Source organism: Diachasma alloeum, unplaced genomic scaffold (genome assembly GCF_001412515.2).
Source record: "Diachasma alloeum isolate Michigan unplaced genomic scaffold, Dall2.0 Dall_scaffold_00590, whole genome shotgun sequence".
Lineage (NCBI taxonomy): Eukaryota > Metazoa > Arthropoda > Insecta > Hymenoptera > Braconidae > Diachasma > Diachasma alloeum.
The window spans coordinates 69,903-86,261 of NW_021680722.1; the positions used below are offsets into that span (position 1 = coordinate 69,903).

The 16,359-nt window shown below is 35.8% G+C and overlaps 2 protein-coding genes across 2 annotated transcripts in view; both read left to right on the forward strand.

Moving 5' to 3' along the window:
- LOC107043498 (sialin) overlaps positions 1–16,359 on the forward strand; it is a 115,141-nt gene that overhangs the window by 23,468 nt on the left and 75,314 nt on the right. Inside the window, exons 3-4 of the mRNA XM_015265031.1 lie at positions 10,387–10,474; positions 11,291–11,511. Coding sequence (XP_015120517.1) covers positions 10,387–10,474; positions 11,291–11,511 — 309 coding nt within the window. The remainder of the gene's footprint in view (positions 1–10,386; positions 10,475–11,290; positions 11,512–16,359) is intronic.
- Positions 15–1,955, forward strand: LOC107043497 (the record flags this gene model as incomplete). The annotated part of the gene is given in 1 exon segment (XM_015265030.1): positions 15–1,955. A coding segment is annotated over 1 exon segment (1,473 nt), but the record flags the coding sequence as incomplete, so codon positions are not given.

Genomic DNA, 16,359 nt, shown 5'->3' on the forward strand with positions numbered 1-16,359 from the left:
CAGCTTTTGACACTGTAGACCGCGATCTACTACTAGAAAAGCTCTGGAAGGTCGGGATTAGAGCGCGTTTCTACAACATGGTAAAGGCCATGTATGAAGTAACGGAAAACGAAGTGATAACAGGGGAAGGGATATCCGAGAGGTTTTCGACAGGGAGAGGGGTGAGGCAGGGCTGTCCGCTGAGCCCCATACTATTTAACGTGTTTATAGATGACATTGATGACTGGTGGGAGAAAAGAGGGGAAGGAGGTACGGTAGTGGGGGGAGAGAAGATTTTCTGTTTAAAATACGCGGACGACATTGTAGTGGCAGCGGAAAGCGCGGGGGAACTCCAAAGCATGTTGGGCACTGCAGAGCGTTTCTTCCAGGAAAATCGACTGGAAATAAACGTCAACAAAACCAAAGTCATGGTTTTCAGGGGGGGTGGCCGAAGGAAAAAAGGAGAAAAGTGGAAAATATATGGGAAAGAGGTAGAAGTCGTCAACAGTTTTAAGTATCTGGGTTTTTGGTTCTCGTCAAAAAACGCGTATGGGGAGCATGTAAGAAAAATGGCGGGGAAGGGGACAAGAGCAGTGAATGCGGCGTGGGGGGTGGCGACAAGGGCCGGGTTGAGCTCACTCGACAGCAGGTTGTACATCCTTAACGTGCTGGGGAAGTCGGGGGCAACGTACGGGACAGAAATCTGGGGACTCAAACCGCGGGAGACGATGGAAAGAGTACAGGGGAGGGTAGTGAAGATGGGAATGGGGGTGTCAAAAATTACGCCTGGGTATCTGTGGAGGGCGGAGAGCGGCAGAAAGGGATTGATTCTGGAGACTAAGAGACGTGTGCTAGGTTTCTTGGGGGGGGGGGTGAGCAGGTTAGCAAAGGATCGCCTAGTCAGAGTATGCCTAAGTGAGGAACTCAGGGCGCTAGGGAACTCCAATCCTTCAGCATGGGGAAAAGAGCTGAAGGAAGCTCTGGAGGAATGGGGGGGTGAGGATTTCCTGGAAATTCTCAAACGGGGGGAAACAGAGTGGAAGGAGTTCCAAGACAGGCTGAAAGAGTTTTTGGAGAAGGGGGAAGCCAAGGAGCGGGCGGAGGATGACCGTAGAATACGGGACTCTACTTTCAACCCGTTCTATAAGTACCTAGTCAGGCCCGACGAAAAGGAGGGGTATTGGAGCATGAAAGGAGTAACTTGGGGGGACAAAACGATGTGGGCCAGGATGCGCTGTGGGAACATAGGGCGAGCAGGAAACAAGGGTTACGAGGATGTGAGCTGTAGGCTGTGTGGCGAAGTACGGGAGGACCTGGAGCACATCCTAGAGTGTGACAAGGTTAGGGAGGGGAAGCTAAAAGACCTGTGGGGGGAGTGGGAGAATCTGGGAAGAACAGAATCATTTGTGAAGCTGCTAGGGGGGAGACCGATCCCAGAACTGTGCAAGCTGGTCAGGGGATGGGAGAAACGGTTGCGAGGGTTGGAGATGAGCAAGGAAGACCAGTAACTGAGTAGCAATAAGGAGAACTGGGTAGACGAATTTTTTTCAGGACTGGTTAGAGGAGGAGAGAGGGAGGAAACGTTGCTTAATCGAGCCCGAGACTACTCCCTATCAACCGAATTGAGAGCGGGGGCTGAGCCTTTCACGTATCTTCGGTCACGTTATTTTTTCTCGCTGGGGGGAACCCGCGGAGTCCACAGGATGACCCCGTGGCGTATTCTCTCCACCACAAAGTCCCTGGACCTTCAGAAGCAGGAAAAGGCTCAAGGCCGGGGCGATTTATCTTGTCGTATCTTATTCTTACTCTTATTCTTACTTTTGTAATATCTAATAGTTAAAAGATAACTGTTACTAGTTTTGTAAACTTTAAGTTTTTCTGTATTTTCTGGGCAACATGTGTAACACTGTATAACAGCCCTTTATATGGGGAAAATGGGAGGGGAAACAAAATGTAAAAACCCGAGAGGGTATACATCGGACTTAATAAATAATTTATCGATATGTCAATTTGCTCAATTAATGAATGATTTATTGAGTTTCTAATTCAATAACCCATTAATTTACTCATGTATTTCATAAAACAAATTACAATGGACGAATGTTAAAAACCCTGAATCACTTATTTTTTACCCTTACCTCTGACCCTGTCATGCTTGGAAGTATTTCAAAAATTAATTTCATTTAGAAATTTATTCTTTCAATAACTCCACCTTATTCGTTGCCCACGGGACGTTGATTTGCTGTCGATGCAGCTCAAATTCCTGGGCTAATGCGCCACGCGTGTTTCTGAAAACCCCAAAATTGCAAACGCAGCGCAATTGCACTGTCTTTTCGGCCACTAAATTCGTTCTTTTAAAATTTTTCTTTAGTCTCGTTTATACAACAGAAGAGAGAACTTCTCAGGCTCTACCCTCGCGATCGTAACTTCGGAATAAGTTACTAGCCCTTTCCGACGTTATGTGGGATAACCCGAGTTATCCAAAGCTTCGCTAAGTACGAACACCTACGTAAAGGATTGTCTGTGACGAAACGGTCGGTGAACTGCGAATCGTTCACTACGTTCTTGTAAAATCGTGCAAGGACACATTATTAGAAAATTATAAAGAAAAAAAAATAAGTGCACGGACACAGTTATCCCAAAATTCCAATGCAAATCATAAAGTGAAATAAGGAATATAAACTTAGATATAAAATTAAGTGACATGAACTGAAAAACAGAAGACTATTGAAGCAAGTGGAAAACTATTTTGGACAATTTTCAAGTATTGGTTCGTACGAAATTCTTAAACCAATCTATTTATTTCGGCCTTTTCAACTTTTATCAAAATCATCAAGACTAATCACGATCTCTAAATCAATATCAATGAAAAACTTTAACTTCGATCTCTCCTTTGATTTGTTTTCTTGTTGAATCAAAAATCTTTTCAAGAAATGAATATCAAAATTGAGTTTATTCAAATCTCTCATCTCATCATTTCAAAACCTGACTCCATTATTATTATTATTATCCATATTTATAATCAATATTAAAAAGAACGCTGAACGATTAGTACAGATGCACCAAGTGCTTCAAACGTAAGGATCCAAAAACAAAAACAAATATTATGCTATCCCGATAATTGGAAAATTGATAATGACTGATTTAATATTTAATTAAATTCGTTATTAAAAATTTTTCGGTTATCACAACCCTTATTCTCACCCTGTTTTCTGAACCTTAATTCTGATTCTTATATTTAGACCATTAAATTCTAACCCTTATACTTTGACGTTCGTATTTTGGCCCTTACATTTCGCCTCTCATTTTTGACAATATATTTCGATCCTCATATTAGGACCCTTATATTTTGACCCCTATGACCTGATATTCCGACCCTTTTATTCAGACCTTGATGTTCTGAGCCTCTGTATTGTAACCCACAGTTTGAGTCTTAAATTCTGACCGTTATACTTTGACACTCATATTTTGACCGCGAGGTCTGAGGCTTATTTCTAACTCTTATTTCTAACACATTTTGACCGTCATTTCTGATCCGGGCTCTGATTTTTCCTAAAATGAATGATTTTTTCGCTATTTTTAAAAAAAATAATTGCAGGGACAAATATGAACATATTCCCAATGTTCGAATGAGCAGAAAAAGGGCATAATGGGTCACACCCAATTTCAGCAAAGTATGTAAGGGTCAAAGTAGAAAAATCGAAATATAAAGGTCTAAAGACAAGGGTTAGAATATAACGATCAGAGTATAACGGGCAGAGCACAAGAGTCAAAATATGAGGATCAAAATATAAAGGTCCGAATATAAGAGTCAAAGTATAGGGGATGGAATATAAGTGTCTAAATACAAGGGAATCCTACAATCCTAATTCTTCTTTTTATATTAAAGAAGAGAAATTATATAGCGTTGCACATCTTTGTGATGTCATAGGAAATGATTAGATGGGATTTGGGTGAGGTACTGATGTACTTTATTCAAACTCATTTTTTCATTTTTTAAGTTTTATGCGAGTGAGTAACAAATCGCTGAGACGATCATCTTCATAATCTAATTACTTCTAAGTTACATGAACACGGATCGATTGAAAAAAAAATCACATCGTATCATTAATTTGGAAGAAATAGTGGAATATATGAAAAGAACCTCATTTCTGTTGTTTTTTACATGTTTTTTGCGAATTACTAAAGAACCGCTGAGGCGGTCGTCTTTACAAACTAATCAGTACTAAGGGAGATGCACAAACTAATCAGTTACAGGAAGATGCATCGATTGAAAAAAAAATTCAAAAATCGTGCAGAAATCGTGTCCTAAAATTTTGCGTCACACATACACACACGTGTTCAAAAACATCATAGAATGATTCAAGGAGTCATGAAACGTGAAGATATCGTAAAATTTCCACTTTTGATTTTCCGGGTCATTACAAAAACTTCCTTCTTTCGGGTCAAGAAGTTAAAAAGGCAGAAAATTCATGTTGAGGAATTTCAATAGAAGAGTTCTTAATGGGAGAATTGGTATAAAAAGATAAAATTCTATTAATTTTGTTTCTATAAAATAGATTCTGTTGAACATTTGCAATTTAAAAAAGGCAGTAAAGCTGCAGAACTATTCAATAGAATCGGCCGAAAATTGATAGAATTTTCTATATATAAAAAGGAGACGTGTCACGTTTTAAGCGTAACGCCGAAATGTTTTCGTGAAAAAACATGAAACTGTGACGCAATAGAGCATCACAGCGTCGGTGCAAACAAATAAACAGATGCCAGCGTATGTTCGATGCAGTTTACGATGTGCGGTAACCCCTGCACGTCTTCAATTATTTAATTATTGAATTATTGAATATACAAGAAGTAGCGTCGAACGTTTTAAATGTCAATAAAATCGACCCTTTTCCGTGAAAGAACATGGAAATCTAACACAATAGAGTATCACGGCGTTGCTGTACTCAAATAAACACATGACCCGGAGCATTCTATGCAGTTCATGATGTGCAGTGGCAACTGCACTTAATGAATTATGTAATTATGATTATGATATTAATACGAATATCGTTTTCCTTGAAATCTATGTAACTTCGAGTGCAGTTGATCGATTTCGATTATCGATATCGAGTATCCGTATCGATTATCGATTTAATATGGAATATCGATATTAAGAATCGATTTTCCATCATTTTTGTTTCTTTTGTGTTTTCCTTGGAATTTTGATTTCGGAATCGATATATGTTCATACTTTTATCATTTGGTATTATCTAATTATGTGACTATCTAATTATGTTTATGATTAATAATTACTTAATATATCTTTTCCTTTGAAATTTGTGTAAATCCAAGTGCACTTGATCGATATCGAGTATTGGTGTCGATTTAACTTTGAATATCGATATTAAGAATCGATTTTCCATAATTTTTGTTTTTTCGTGTTTTCCTTGGAATTTTGACTTCGGAATCGATATATGTTCATACTTTTATCATTTTGGATTATCTTATTATTTTAGTATTTAATTAGGATTATGATTAATAATTACTGGATATATCTTTTTCTTTGAACTTTGTATAACTCCAAGTGCACTTGATCGATATCGAGTATCGATTTAACATAAAATCGAACCAAAACTGCTGAACGACAACGTTTTTATCGTCAGAAAAAAAAATCTAAACAGAAGTTAACCAGCAATAATGCGAAGATAGAGGAAAATTATCTGGGCTTGATAGACGCACAATGTCAACATTGCAATGCAAAATTCTTCAACAGCGAACGGGTAGCTTACAAAAAAGATTTCTTCAATGACTGCTGTAATCATGGTGAAATTGTGTTAGCGCCATTACTAGATCCTCCGGAAATTTTGCACCAATTATTTACTAGATCACATCCACATTCGAAAAACTTTCATCAACATATTCGTTATTATAATAATTCATTTGCTTTTGCTTCGGTCAATGCTAATTTGGTCAATTTCTCTAGAGAACGGCGAGGTCCATACTGTTTCAAAATACATGGTCAAATTTATTATCAGATCAATACAGCCTTATATCCAGATGTAAATGAGACTCCATCATACGAACAACTTTTCATCGTGGATCAAAACAAAGCAGCCGATATTCGTTGTCGATCAACATCGTCATTGAATGCGGATGTTTTATATTCTCTAGATACTATCTTTCGAGAATGTAATATATTTGCGCAATCATACCGAATGATGCACGAAGAGTTACAACATATGAAAATCCTTAACAATAGTCAAACAGAACCTGAAATGCAATTGCTGTTCACGTTGAAGCGAGGCGTAGATCATCATCGACATAACTTTCAGAAAGAAAATGAAGTGGCAGCCATATTTACAACTACTGCTGATGGTGAAATTCCCGAAACATATGTTTCCATTCGGAACAAACATACAAAAGAACTTCAATTTCTCAACTCACTTGGCCCAAATATTGAACCGTTGCTTTACCCCCTATTTTATACATATGGAACTAGCGATTGGCATTCAGATATAAAACGTAAAAGCAAAGATAAACGAGTTACACGGCTTGAATACGTGAAATATCGCATTGCTATCAGAGATCTGAATTATTTTTTGATGGGCGGTCGTTTGTTTCAGTAATGGATTGTTGATAGTCACGTCAAAGTTGAAAAAGACAGAATGAATTATTTTAGAATGGAACAGAAGAAACTACGTGCTCAATCATATCAAGGATTAGTTGATCACTTGAAAAAATTTGCAGCAAGTGTGAATAGTCAAGTTGGTAAAATGATTATCCTACCTTCATCCCATACAAGTTCTCCATGAAACATGCATCAACATTATCAAAATGCTATGGTGATTGTACGAAAATTTGGAAAACCCGATTTATTTATAACCATGACGTGTAATCCTAATTGGAAGGAAATCCAAGAGAATTTGTTACCAGAGGAAACAGCTTCTGATAGACCCAATTCAGTTTCGAGAATATTTCATTTGAAGAGGAAATTGTTAATCGAAAAGATTACAGAGAAGAACCGATTCGGAGATGTATGAGCTTATGTCTTTGTTGTAGAGTATCAGAAACGAGGATTACCTCACATGCATTTATTAGTGACTTTGAAACAAAACTACAAAATAACTATTGCTAATATCATAGATGAGTATATTTTCGATGAGATTCCAGATAAAAATTACGAACCCAAATTACATGAAATTGTCATGACTCAAATGATTCATGGCCCCTACGATCAACGTTGTCGTGATGAGAAAGAATCGTGTTCTAAAAAATTCCCCAAAAAATTCAGAGATGATACAACATCAGATGAAAATGGTTATCTGTCGTATCGACGCAAGGATACAGGTTTTCACAAACGCCCTAATGGGAAAACTACTACCAATCAGTATGTGGTACCATACAATCCTCAGTTGCTATTAAAATTCAATTGTCACATTAATGTTGAAATAGTATCCAGTATCAAATCTGTCAAATATGTTTACAAATATATCTACAAGGGCCACGATAAGGCCGCATTACGTGTAGTGGATTCTGAATCTAAAGAAACTACTATTGTTTATGATGAAATAACGAATTACTTGGAAACTCGATATGTAGGACCCGTCGAAGCATGTGATCGAATTTTGGGGAAATCACTACAAAACAAAAGCCATTCGATCGTTAGATTGCCAGTACACTTACCACAGTTCCAAAATGTATTGATTGCTCAGAATGCAGATCCTAATTCAATTCGTACAGCATTGGAAAAATAAAGCATGTTAATGGACTATTTCGCTCTCAACTTACGCGATTCGAATGCACGTAAATTCACATATTCTGAGATTCCTTTACACTATACATTTACGAATCGAGGTCATGACAAACAATGTTGGGAAATACGTAAAGCGCACTTTAATACAATTGGACGCATGTATTCAGTTAGTCCACCTCAAACTGAATTATTCCACTTACGACTTTTATTTATACATCTTTTTTATACATGTCAAAGGTGCAACAAGTTTCGAAGAATTATGAACTATTAAAGGAACAATTTATTGTACTTTTCAAGAAGCATGTTTAGGACATGGACTCATAGAAGATGACAATGAATGGATTAGAGCTATGGAAGAAGCAGAAGGCTGGATGATGTCTCAGCAGTTAAGACACCTATTTGAACGTATTTTGATGTATTGCCACCCTAATCATCCAGATGAAATGTGGAAAAAATTAAAAAATGCCATGTCCGAAGATTTTTTGAAGAACAATGATTCAGTGTATGCTTATCGAAAGGCTTACATTCAAATCGATGATCTCCTGCATTCTGAAGGTTCGGATCTCAGTAAGTTTCCCTTAATGCCGATGATTGATTGGGACGAAAATTGTACACTTGCCGAGAATGAGCATATGTTAGATGAACAACATGAGTTGATCGGGAAAAATCAATATGGAAAATTGAATCAAATGCAGAAAGAGATTACTGATAAAATCCTTTCAATTATTGATGATAATGCTGACGATGCATCTGAGAAATGTTTCTATGTTGATGGACCTGGAGGTTCAGGTAAAACTTTTATTTGCACAACCTTATACCATTTACTAAAAAGTAAAGGGAAAAATATTTGTACATTGGCATTCACTGGAATTGCAGCAATATTCCTTCCAAATGGTAGAATGGTTCATAAAGTATTTCAAATGCCAGTTCCTTTGTATGATGATTCGGCTTCGAATATTAAAAAACAATCAAAAGAGGCGAGTAGTTTGCGAACCACTGATGTCATAGTTTGGGATGAAGCTCCAATGGCTCCAAAATATGCTCTCGCATTAGTTGATCGTACATTACGTGATTTAATGGATAACAATATACAATTTGGGGGTAAAATAATTGTCCTGGGTGGTGACTTTCGCCAATCACTTCCAGTAATGCCTCATACCACTCGCAGTGAATTAGTAAGTTTATCTATTAAAAATTCTCAATTATGGCGATATTTTCAGGTACACACTTTGATAGAAAATATGAGAACTCTTCCTGAGGAGATTGAATTTAAAAATTTTGTGTTATCGATCGGAGATGGAAGCATTAATGATAAGGACAATAACGTAATACTCCCTCAACAGTGTCTGGCTTCATATGATGAAGAAATAGTGAATACTATTTTCGGTGGCATTATTAGAAAATGTGAATACGGATTATTAGCAAAATATGCCATCTTATCTGCCCGAAATGTAGACGTCGATGAAATTAATAATCAAGTCGTGGAATTATTGGAAAAAACGACAGAAAAAATCTATAGCGGTATAGATAGTATTGACAACTACGATAATGGAGATATAGACGTTGTGCTTTCTCCAGAATATTTAAATACGTTGAATCCACTTAATTTTCCACCATATGAGTTGCGATTACGACAAAACGCTATAATCATGTTGATTAGGAACTTAAGTATAAAAGAGGGACTCTGTAATGGAACTCGACTTCAAGTTTTAGAACTCGGAAACAATATACTTAAATGTGAAATTCTAACAGGTGACAAGCAAGGATGTATTGTTTTCATATATCGCATCACATTGTATTGTGAAAATGTTTACCCTTTCCTTTTTAAAAGATGGCAGTTTCTAGTGAGATTAGCATTTGCTATAACTATCAATAAATCCCAGGGACAAACTTTTGATAAAATCGGACTAGATTTGCGCAAAGATGTCTTCAATCACGGTCAATTGTATGTCGCATTGTCCAGGGTTCGGTCGTGGAATTCATTGAAAGTATTTCTCGGAAAACAAAGAAAAGAATTTAAAGTGAAGAATTACGTTTATAGCGAGCTTTATTTATAGGAAATGAGTCAATAGGTAAAAAAAAATGCTTCGAAGTAACATTCGGCTGGGGATGATAATTCAAGTAGACTTAATTGCAATGGAATTTGGTGTTTTGTTTCCAGTGTGACAACTTTATACATTATCATTATTTTTAAAAATGTGATATATGTGAATATGCTAATGAATAAACATTAATGTCAGAAGAAAATGTTATTGTTATTGATTAACGAATTTATAAGAAATATGAGGATATGTGATGTAACGCTGTGGTGTCCGATATTTTATGATCAAACTGAATCATCATTATAAGGCAAGGTTCTAATTATGAGGATTAAGCTTCAGTAATTTACTTTATTTTTTTTTTGTTTCCAAAACTCAAGAGCACTTAATGAAAGTTAATACTACCACATTTTCTAAGTATTCATTGCAAAGTGCAATGGAAATTGGAAACGAACAAGAAATTCGGTAAGTTCAACATATCGAAAAACGGCGCGCGCAGCGCGCTTGACATGATCTCGTTAATAGAAATTCAACAGCATTTTCTGTAAAACTTGCTAGGCTTTCCTATGGATTTTTTTTCGTGCGTGAAATACCTATAATGAGAATAGTAAACATTTTTTTTTTCGAATTCAGGGTGTGACATTCCCGGCTATGCATTCCATGTTGGCGCACTGGGTACCGCCCATGGAACGGAGTAAATTTGCTGCTCTGGTTTATGCAGGTATTGAACACAAATATTTACAGAATTCTATAGCGAAGTGACAGGACGACATGATTCAGGAAATGTAATCAATACTATTTCCATAAACACATCAGAACGGATGGGTTCAATAGAAAATATCAAGGAACTTTTCCGTAGCTCAAGAAATTCTCAACGAAAAATTTCCGTAGATACTTTTACCTAATGTTACTAGCTTCAAAGAAATTCTTCAGAAAGTCTAGTTTTGATTTGATAATTTACATATATTCTCGATTATACGAATTTCTGATTCATCTCATTGTATTAGAACAGATCTATGCCAAGTCAGCAGGACAAAAAATTAATAACCGCCGAACTACTGTGAAAGACAAACACTAATTGGCGCCAAAATGCTTGTCATTTTATTGACAATTTTTGGTGAAAATTTCAGATTGAATAAAATTAATTTTTTCTTTAATTAAGGTATTTCTTTAATGAGTTATACTTGGTGAAAATTTCGCAATGAACTGAAGACCTAAAATTTGGATCATATGTTGTTGAGGACATGTAAAAACGACTCCCAAAATTTCAAGTATTTTTTCTACGCGAATTTTTTAGATATCCATCGTCAAACATTCAATTTTTGTCTTTTTTAAGTTTTTGTCGATGCATATCTCAAAAATTCGCGTGGAAAAAATACTTGCAATTTTGAGAATGATTTTCACATGTGCTCAACAACATATGATCCAAATTTTAGGTTTTCAGTTCATTGCGAAATTTTCACCAAGTATAGCGCAGCCGGCTAACCTGCTTTCATCACCCGATCAATGAATTTATATTTTTCATTGTGCGTCCTAGGTTCTAATTTTGGTACTGTCATTTCCCTCCCTGTGAGTGGCTGGCTGTGCTCTTTAGAGCTCTGGGGTGGCTGGCCCTTGGCATTCTACTTATTCGGAGGTTTGGGAATTGTTTGGTACATCTTCTGGCTCTTCTTCATTTACGACACACCAGCACAACACCCCAGTATCGACCTCCAAGAGAAGGTGTATATTGAAGCTTGTGTTGAACCCAAGAACGAAGTAAGTGTGATTATCATCTTATTTTACAATGTTCTTCTTTCTTCCTTCAAGCATGACGTATGAAAGACGAATTAAATCTTCGAGCGAAAATTTAGATGAGATTATTCATGAAATACAGACTTGACAGTAGTGCACAGAGAAAAAATCAAGTTACTGACTTTAAGGAACTCGAGGTTCTAAAAGGTGTTCCACTGAGCATAAGAAACTGGTTAATTAATTAAAAAGAAGAATCCACGCACGAAAAAATTTAATAGAAAAATCTAGCGACTTCGTTAGACAATTCTATTGGATTTCTACTGAACTTTCTATTAGTGTTTGGTCGATTCTATTAATGTTCAATGGAAAATATTCTATAGAAAAAAATCAAATCCTATTGATATCTTCTATAGAATATTTTTTATTGGACATTTCAATAGAATCAGCCAAAAACTAATGAAAAGTTCAATAGAAATCCAATAGAATTGCCTAACGAATTCGCCAAGTTTTTCTATTAAATTTTTCCCCCGTGACTGACTGTAAGGAACTCCGAGGTTCTGTAAGGTGTTATACTGAGCATAAGAAACTGGTTAATTAATTAGGAAAAAGAATTCACGCACGAGAAAATTTAATAGAAAAACCTAGAGAATTCGCTAAACAATTTGATTGGATTTCTATTGAACTTTCTATTAGATTTTGATCGATTCTATTGAAATGTTCAATAGAAAATATCCTATAAAAAAAGCCAATCGACCAAAAACTAATAGAAAGTCCAATAGAAATCCAATAGAATAGTCCAACGAATTTGCTAGATTTTTCTATAAAATTTTTTCGTGCGTGATATAAAATCTCTTCACGAAAGTTTGTTCTGTCTCAGCCTAAAATATTTTTTTACATATCTATACTGAAAGTTTTTAGTTTGCTGGATGGAAAGTATTCAGTTTCCAGCCGTTCATAAGAAAGCAAAATACAAACTTTCCTTTCTAGGCGTCTTAAGGGCGTTATGGTATATCCTATGACAATACCACCCAAACGTTAGTTACTATGGATTTTCGGAAAAATTTCTAAATACCTTAATTGATTGCATTTTCATAAGTCATTGAGTTTTTCTATCCTTATATGTTATTGATGAAGGCAATAATAACGGTTTGAATCAAATAATAAATCATTTGTTAATTAATTGTTTGAATCAAATAGGAATTATTTCACAAATTTTCCATTTTTGCTTCCGAATAGAAACTTTGTAATCGTTCAAAATTAAGTTTGAAAATTTTTGTGTCAGGGTAACTAAATATGGTCTAAAAAGTCTAAATATGCGATTTTTAGATGGTGTCTGTATGTATGTATGTGTGTGTGTACTTTTTTCAATTTTTTTCGCAATTTTCTTTATATTATAGGAGCTTGATGAAATTTCATGAATTTTTCCATGGAAAAGACGTTAATAGGCTCTATTTATCGACACCAATTAACGTTGAATTATTCCTAGAGTTTGTGAAATATTGGTATTTTTTCAAAAATTCATTTTTCGACGCTCAGTCCAAGAATTGGTATTAGAATGAAATAAATCATGGCTTAAAAAATTTGTATTGATAGCCTTTTGAGTCTCTCAGAATATGATGTGGATTGCATCTATCACTGTTGAGCTACAGCATATAGTTTTTGAGATTTTTTTTTTCATTTTTTACATGATAAACTGGAAAAATCAACACTCATATCAATGAAATCCTGGCTCAAAAAGAATGTTTTGAGGCTTTCTCGATGAAGTACAAAGATAATGAAAACAGCATAACTATTTATTAAGTTGCATAGTAGCAATATGAAGCTTTAGGTCATATGGAGGTCATATATGGGTTATATAGGCTCATATAAAAGTTGTACGGGGTCATATGGGGGTTATATGAGGTCATTTAGAAGTTATCTGAGGTCACGTGGTATCATAATGGGCTCATATGGGGTTCATATGGGGTCATATGGTCTCATATGGGGTTATATGAAGTGATATGAGTTCGTATGAGCTTATATTGGAGTAATATGGTATTATATGGGGGTCACAAGGGGTCAGATGAGGGTCACGTTGGGTCATATGTGCTCATATGGGGTTATATGGAGTCATATATAGGCGTTAAATGAGTCATATGGAGTCATATGGTTTTATGGGATCATACAAGGATCGCATCAGCTCATACAAGAGTCATATGGGGGTCATACGGGATTATATGGAGTGATATGCAGCCATGTGGGCTTCTATAGGATCATGTGGGGCCACATATAGAAGTCACATATGGAGCCAGATGGGGTCATATGGAGGTTCTATGGGCTCATAAAAGGGTAATATAGGAATCATAAGAGAGTCATATATGGATGTCACTATTCAAAACAATAAAAAATAAGAGTAATAAATTTCAAAAATGGAGAATCCATTCGGAAGCATATTGCTAATTTGTTAGCAACATAAACTACACTCATATACAGAAAATGCGGTTATTCACTTGTTTGAAGTTGAATATCGCAGAAACTATGTACTACAAAATTTTATAAAAATTTCCAGTTCTTAACAATGTTTTTTTAAAGAACATCGTAATGACCATTTTCTCATAAGTTGGAAAAATCTAGTTCGAGGGGACCCTTAATCTCCGGTGGGCCTGTGGGTCGCATGTTAGAAGCCCGCATTTCTTTATTTATTATCTCTGAAACTCTGTAGTGCAGCTAGTTAGAATTTTTTCCAATAGCTGGGAAATATTATAAACATTATCTATGGAAAACATGGGGCCAATCGTAAGAATAACCTGTTTTATAGGGATATACCTTAAAATAGCATGTGCACCTCGGGCGGGGAAAACATGACTTTCCCCAATTGGTGCACAATATACTATTTTTCATGGGTTACCTGATTTTTTATCCCTGTGAAATTTCCCCCGAAAATTTTTCCCAAGAAAAGTTTCCATGTTCCGAAGAATAAAACCCACGTGAAATTTCCCTGAAAAATATTAAATCAGACATATCGTTACCTGTATAGAAGACTAACGTAAGTGCCAAAAAATGTCCTCATACCAGAAGTTTTGAATTTTTAATTCCAGTTCCCATATTTGTTTTTTGTTTCTCTTTTTCTATTGAATTCTCGTATTTTGGCACTTACGTTACTTTTCTATACAGCTAATGACATGTTAGAACACAGCATCCATTCATTTTTATTGAGTGTAACACAACTCAACTGATCTGATTGACCTATCAGTAGGCAGTATGAGACTTTTTCTTACAAAAATTTTTACTTCGTGGTAATATACCCTAAAAGTGCAAATATTTTGCTGAAAATTTTTAAAAGCCTCAAGTAATCCTTCTAGTTTACTCTGGTGGTGATAAAAGTCATCTATCGGTCAGGATTGAGTAGAAAAAAAATTTTTGTATGGGACTCGTGTCACTGAACTCCAGGGCTGGGCATATTTCGCAGATGGGAGTTTTCGATTGTCAAATACCCCCTGGAGATTTTTGGAACACGTTACATCTACGGTATAGCGTAGATGTTTCGTAGATGTGTGTAGATGTGCATTTTTGGTCCTAAAAAGCATGAAAATGATCGAAATAAAGTGGAATAATGATTGGGAAGTTAATTATCAGAAGATTAGTGTCAGTTATCACTCATTAATTGAGTTTTTTTTATGAATTCGAAGAAATTACTGCTACCCGGGTAGAAATCACGCCACTCGAGCTCGGCTCGGAACCCGTATCCCAGCTAGAAATACGCCACTCCGCCCCAGCTTGGGATAAACTCCACGCGCGTCACATGTACCCGAGGTTGAGCCGCGTCACGCGCTCACAGCCCAGCGTTAGACTATTACGCGAAACGCTTCGCCGGGCTTTAGTTGAATGGCCACTGCTCAACCTCAGGTTCATCTCCAATTACTCAATCCCAGTATACTTAACCTCAATAATGATTTGACAGGTCCGATGGCATCGTGATTTGAGCGAAAAAACAATCGAATAAATGTGAAGATGGCATGCTTTTTCAGATGAACAATCACAAGCTCATCAGAAATAACGTGATATTAACTAATCGAATGGGATTAATCTGAAAATACAAGGTAGAACAATTCACTGAAACGTAGTCAAAACTTTCTTTTTTCTCGCGAATACAAAAAACAAAATCAAGAAAAATAATCACTTGAAAAACGTTAACGAACCTTTATTATTAATTATCAACGCTACAGGAGAGGATATTCTTCATTTTTCGATAGGCCTACGAGTTCTAAGAATATTCTACGATTTATTAGGGAAATGTTGAATACAGGTATGCCAAAATAACACGCATGAAAAAATTCAACAGAAAAACCTAGCGCTTTCTATTAAATTTCTATTGGAATTCTATGAGAATTCTCTGGAAGTTCTATTAGAATTCTATTCGTTTCTTGCGCCGATTCTATAGGAGATTATGCAACTTCATAGAGTCTTTTTGTTAAGGTAAAATTTGGTGCAAGAAAGTAAATAGGTTTTTATGTTCCTATAGATTTTCTTAGGCGTAAGATTTCTAAGTTTTTTCCGCTCGGTTTTTCTTCTTTTCTTTTAATCAAATACAGGAACAAAACTTGGAAAATTCATGCCCAATAATTTCTGTGGAAGAAATCCTAACAGAATAAATTATCTAGAAAAATCAAGGGATTTTTTTCTACAAACAAATATCTATTAAAAATGCAGGGGAAAGTTTCATAATTTTCAATGGAATTAACGCAAAAACAATAGAATTTTTCAATAGAATTGCAATCAAACTTAAATAGAATTCTCAGAGAGCTCCAATAGAAATTCGATAGGAATTCTTAGAGAAAGTGCCAGGTTTTATATTCGATGACAGAGGGAAAAATCAGTAAATTTCAAATTTTA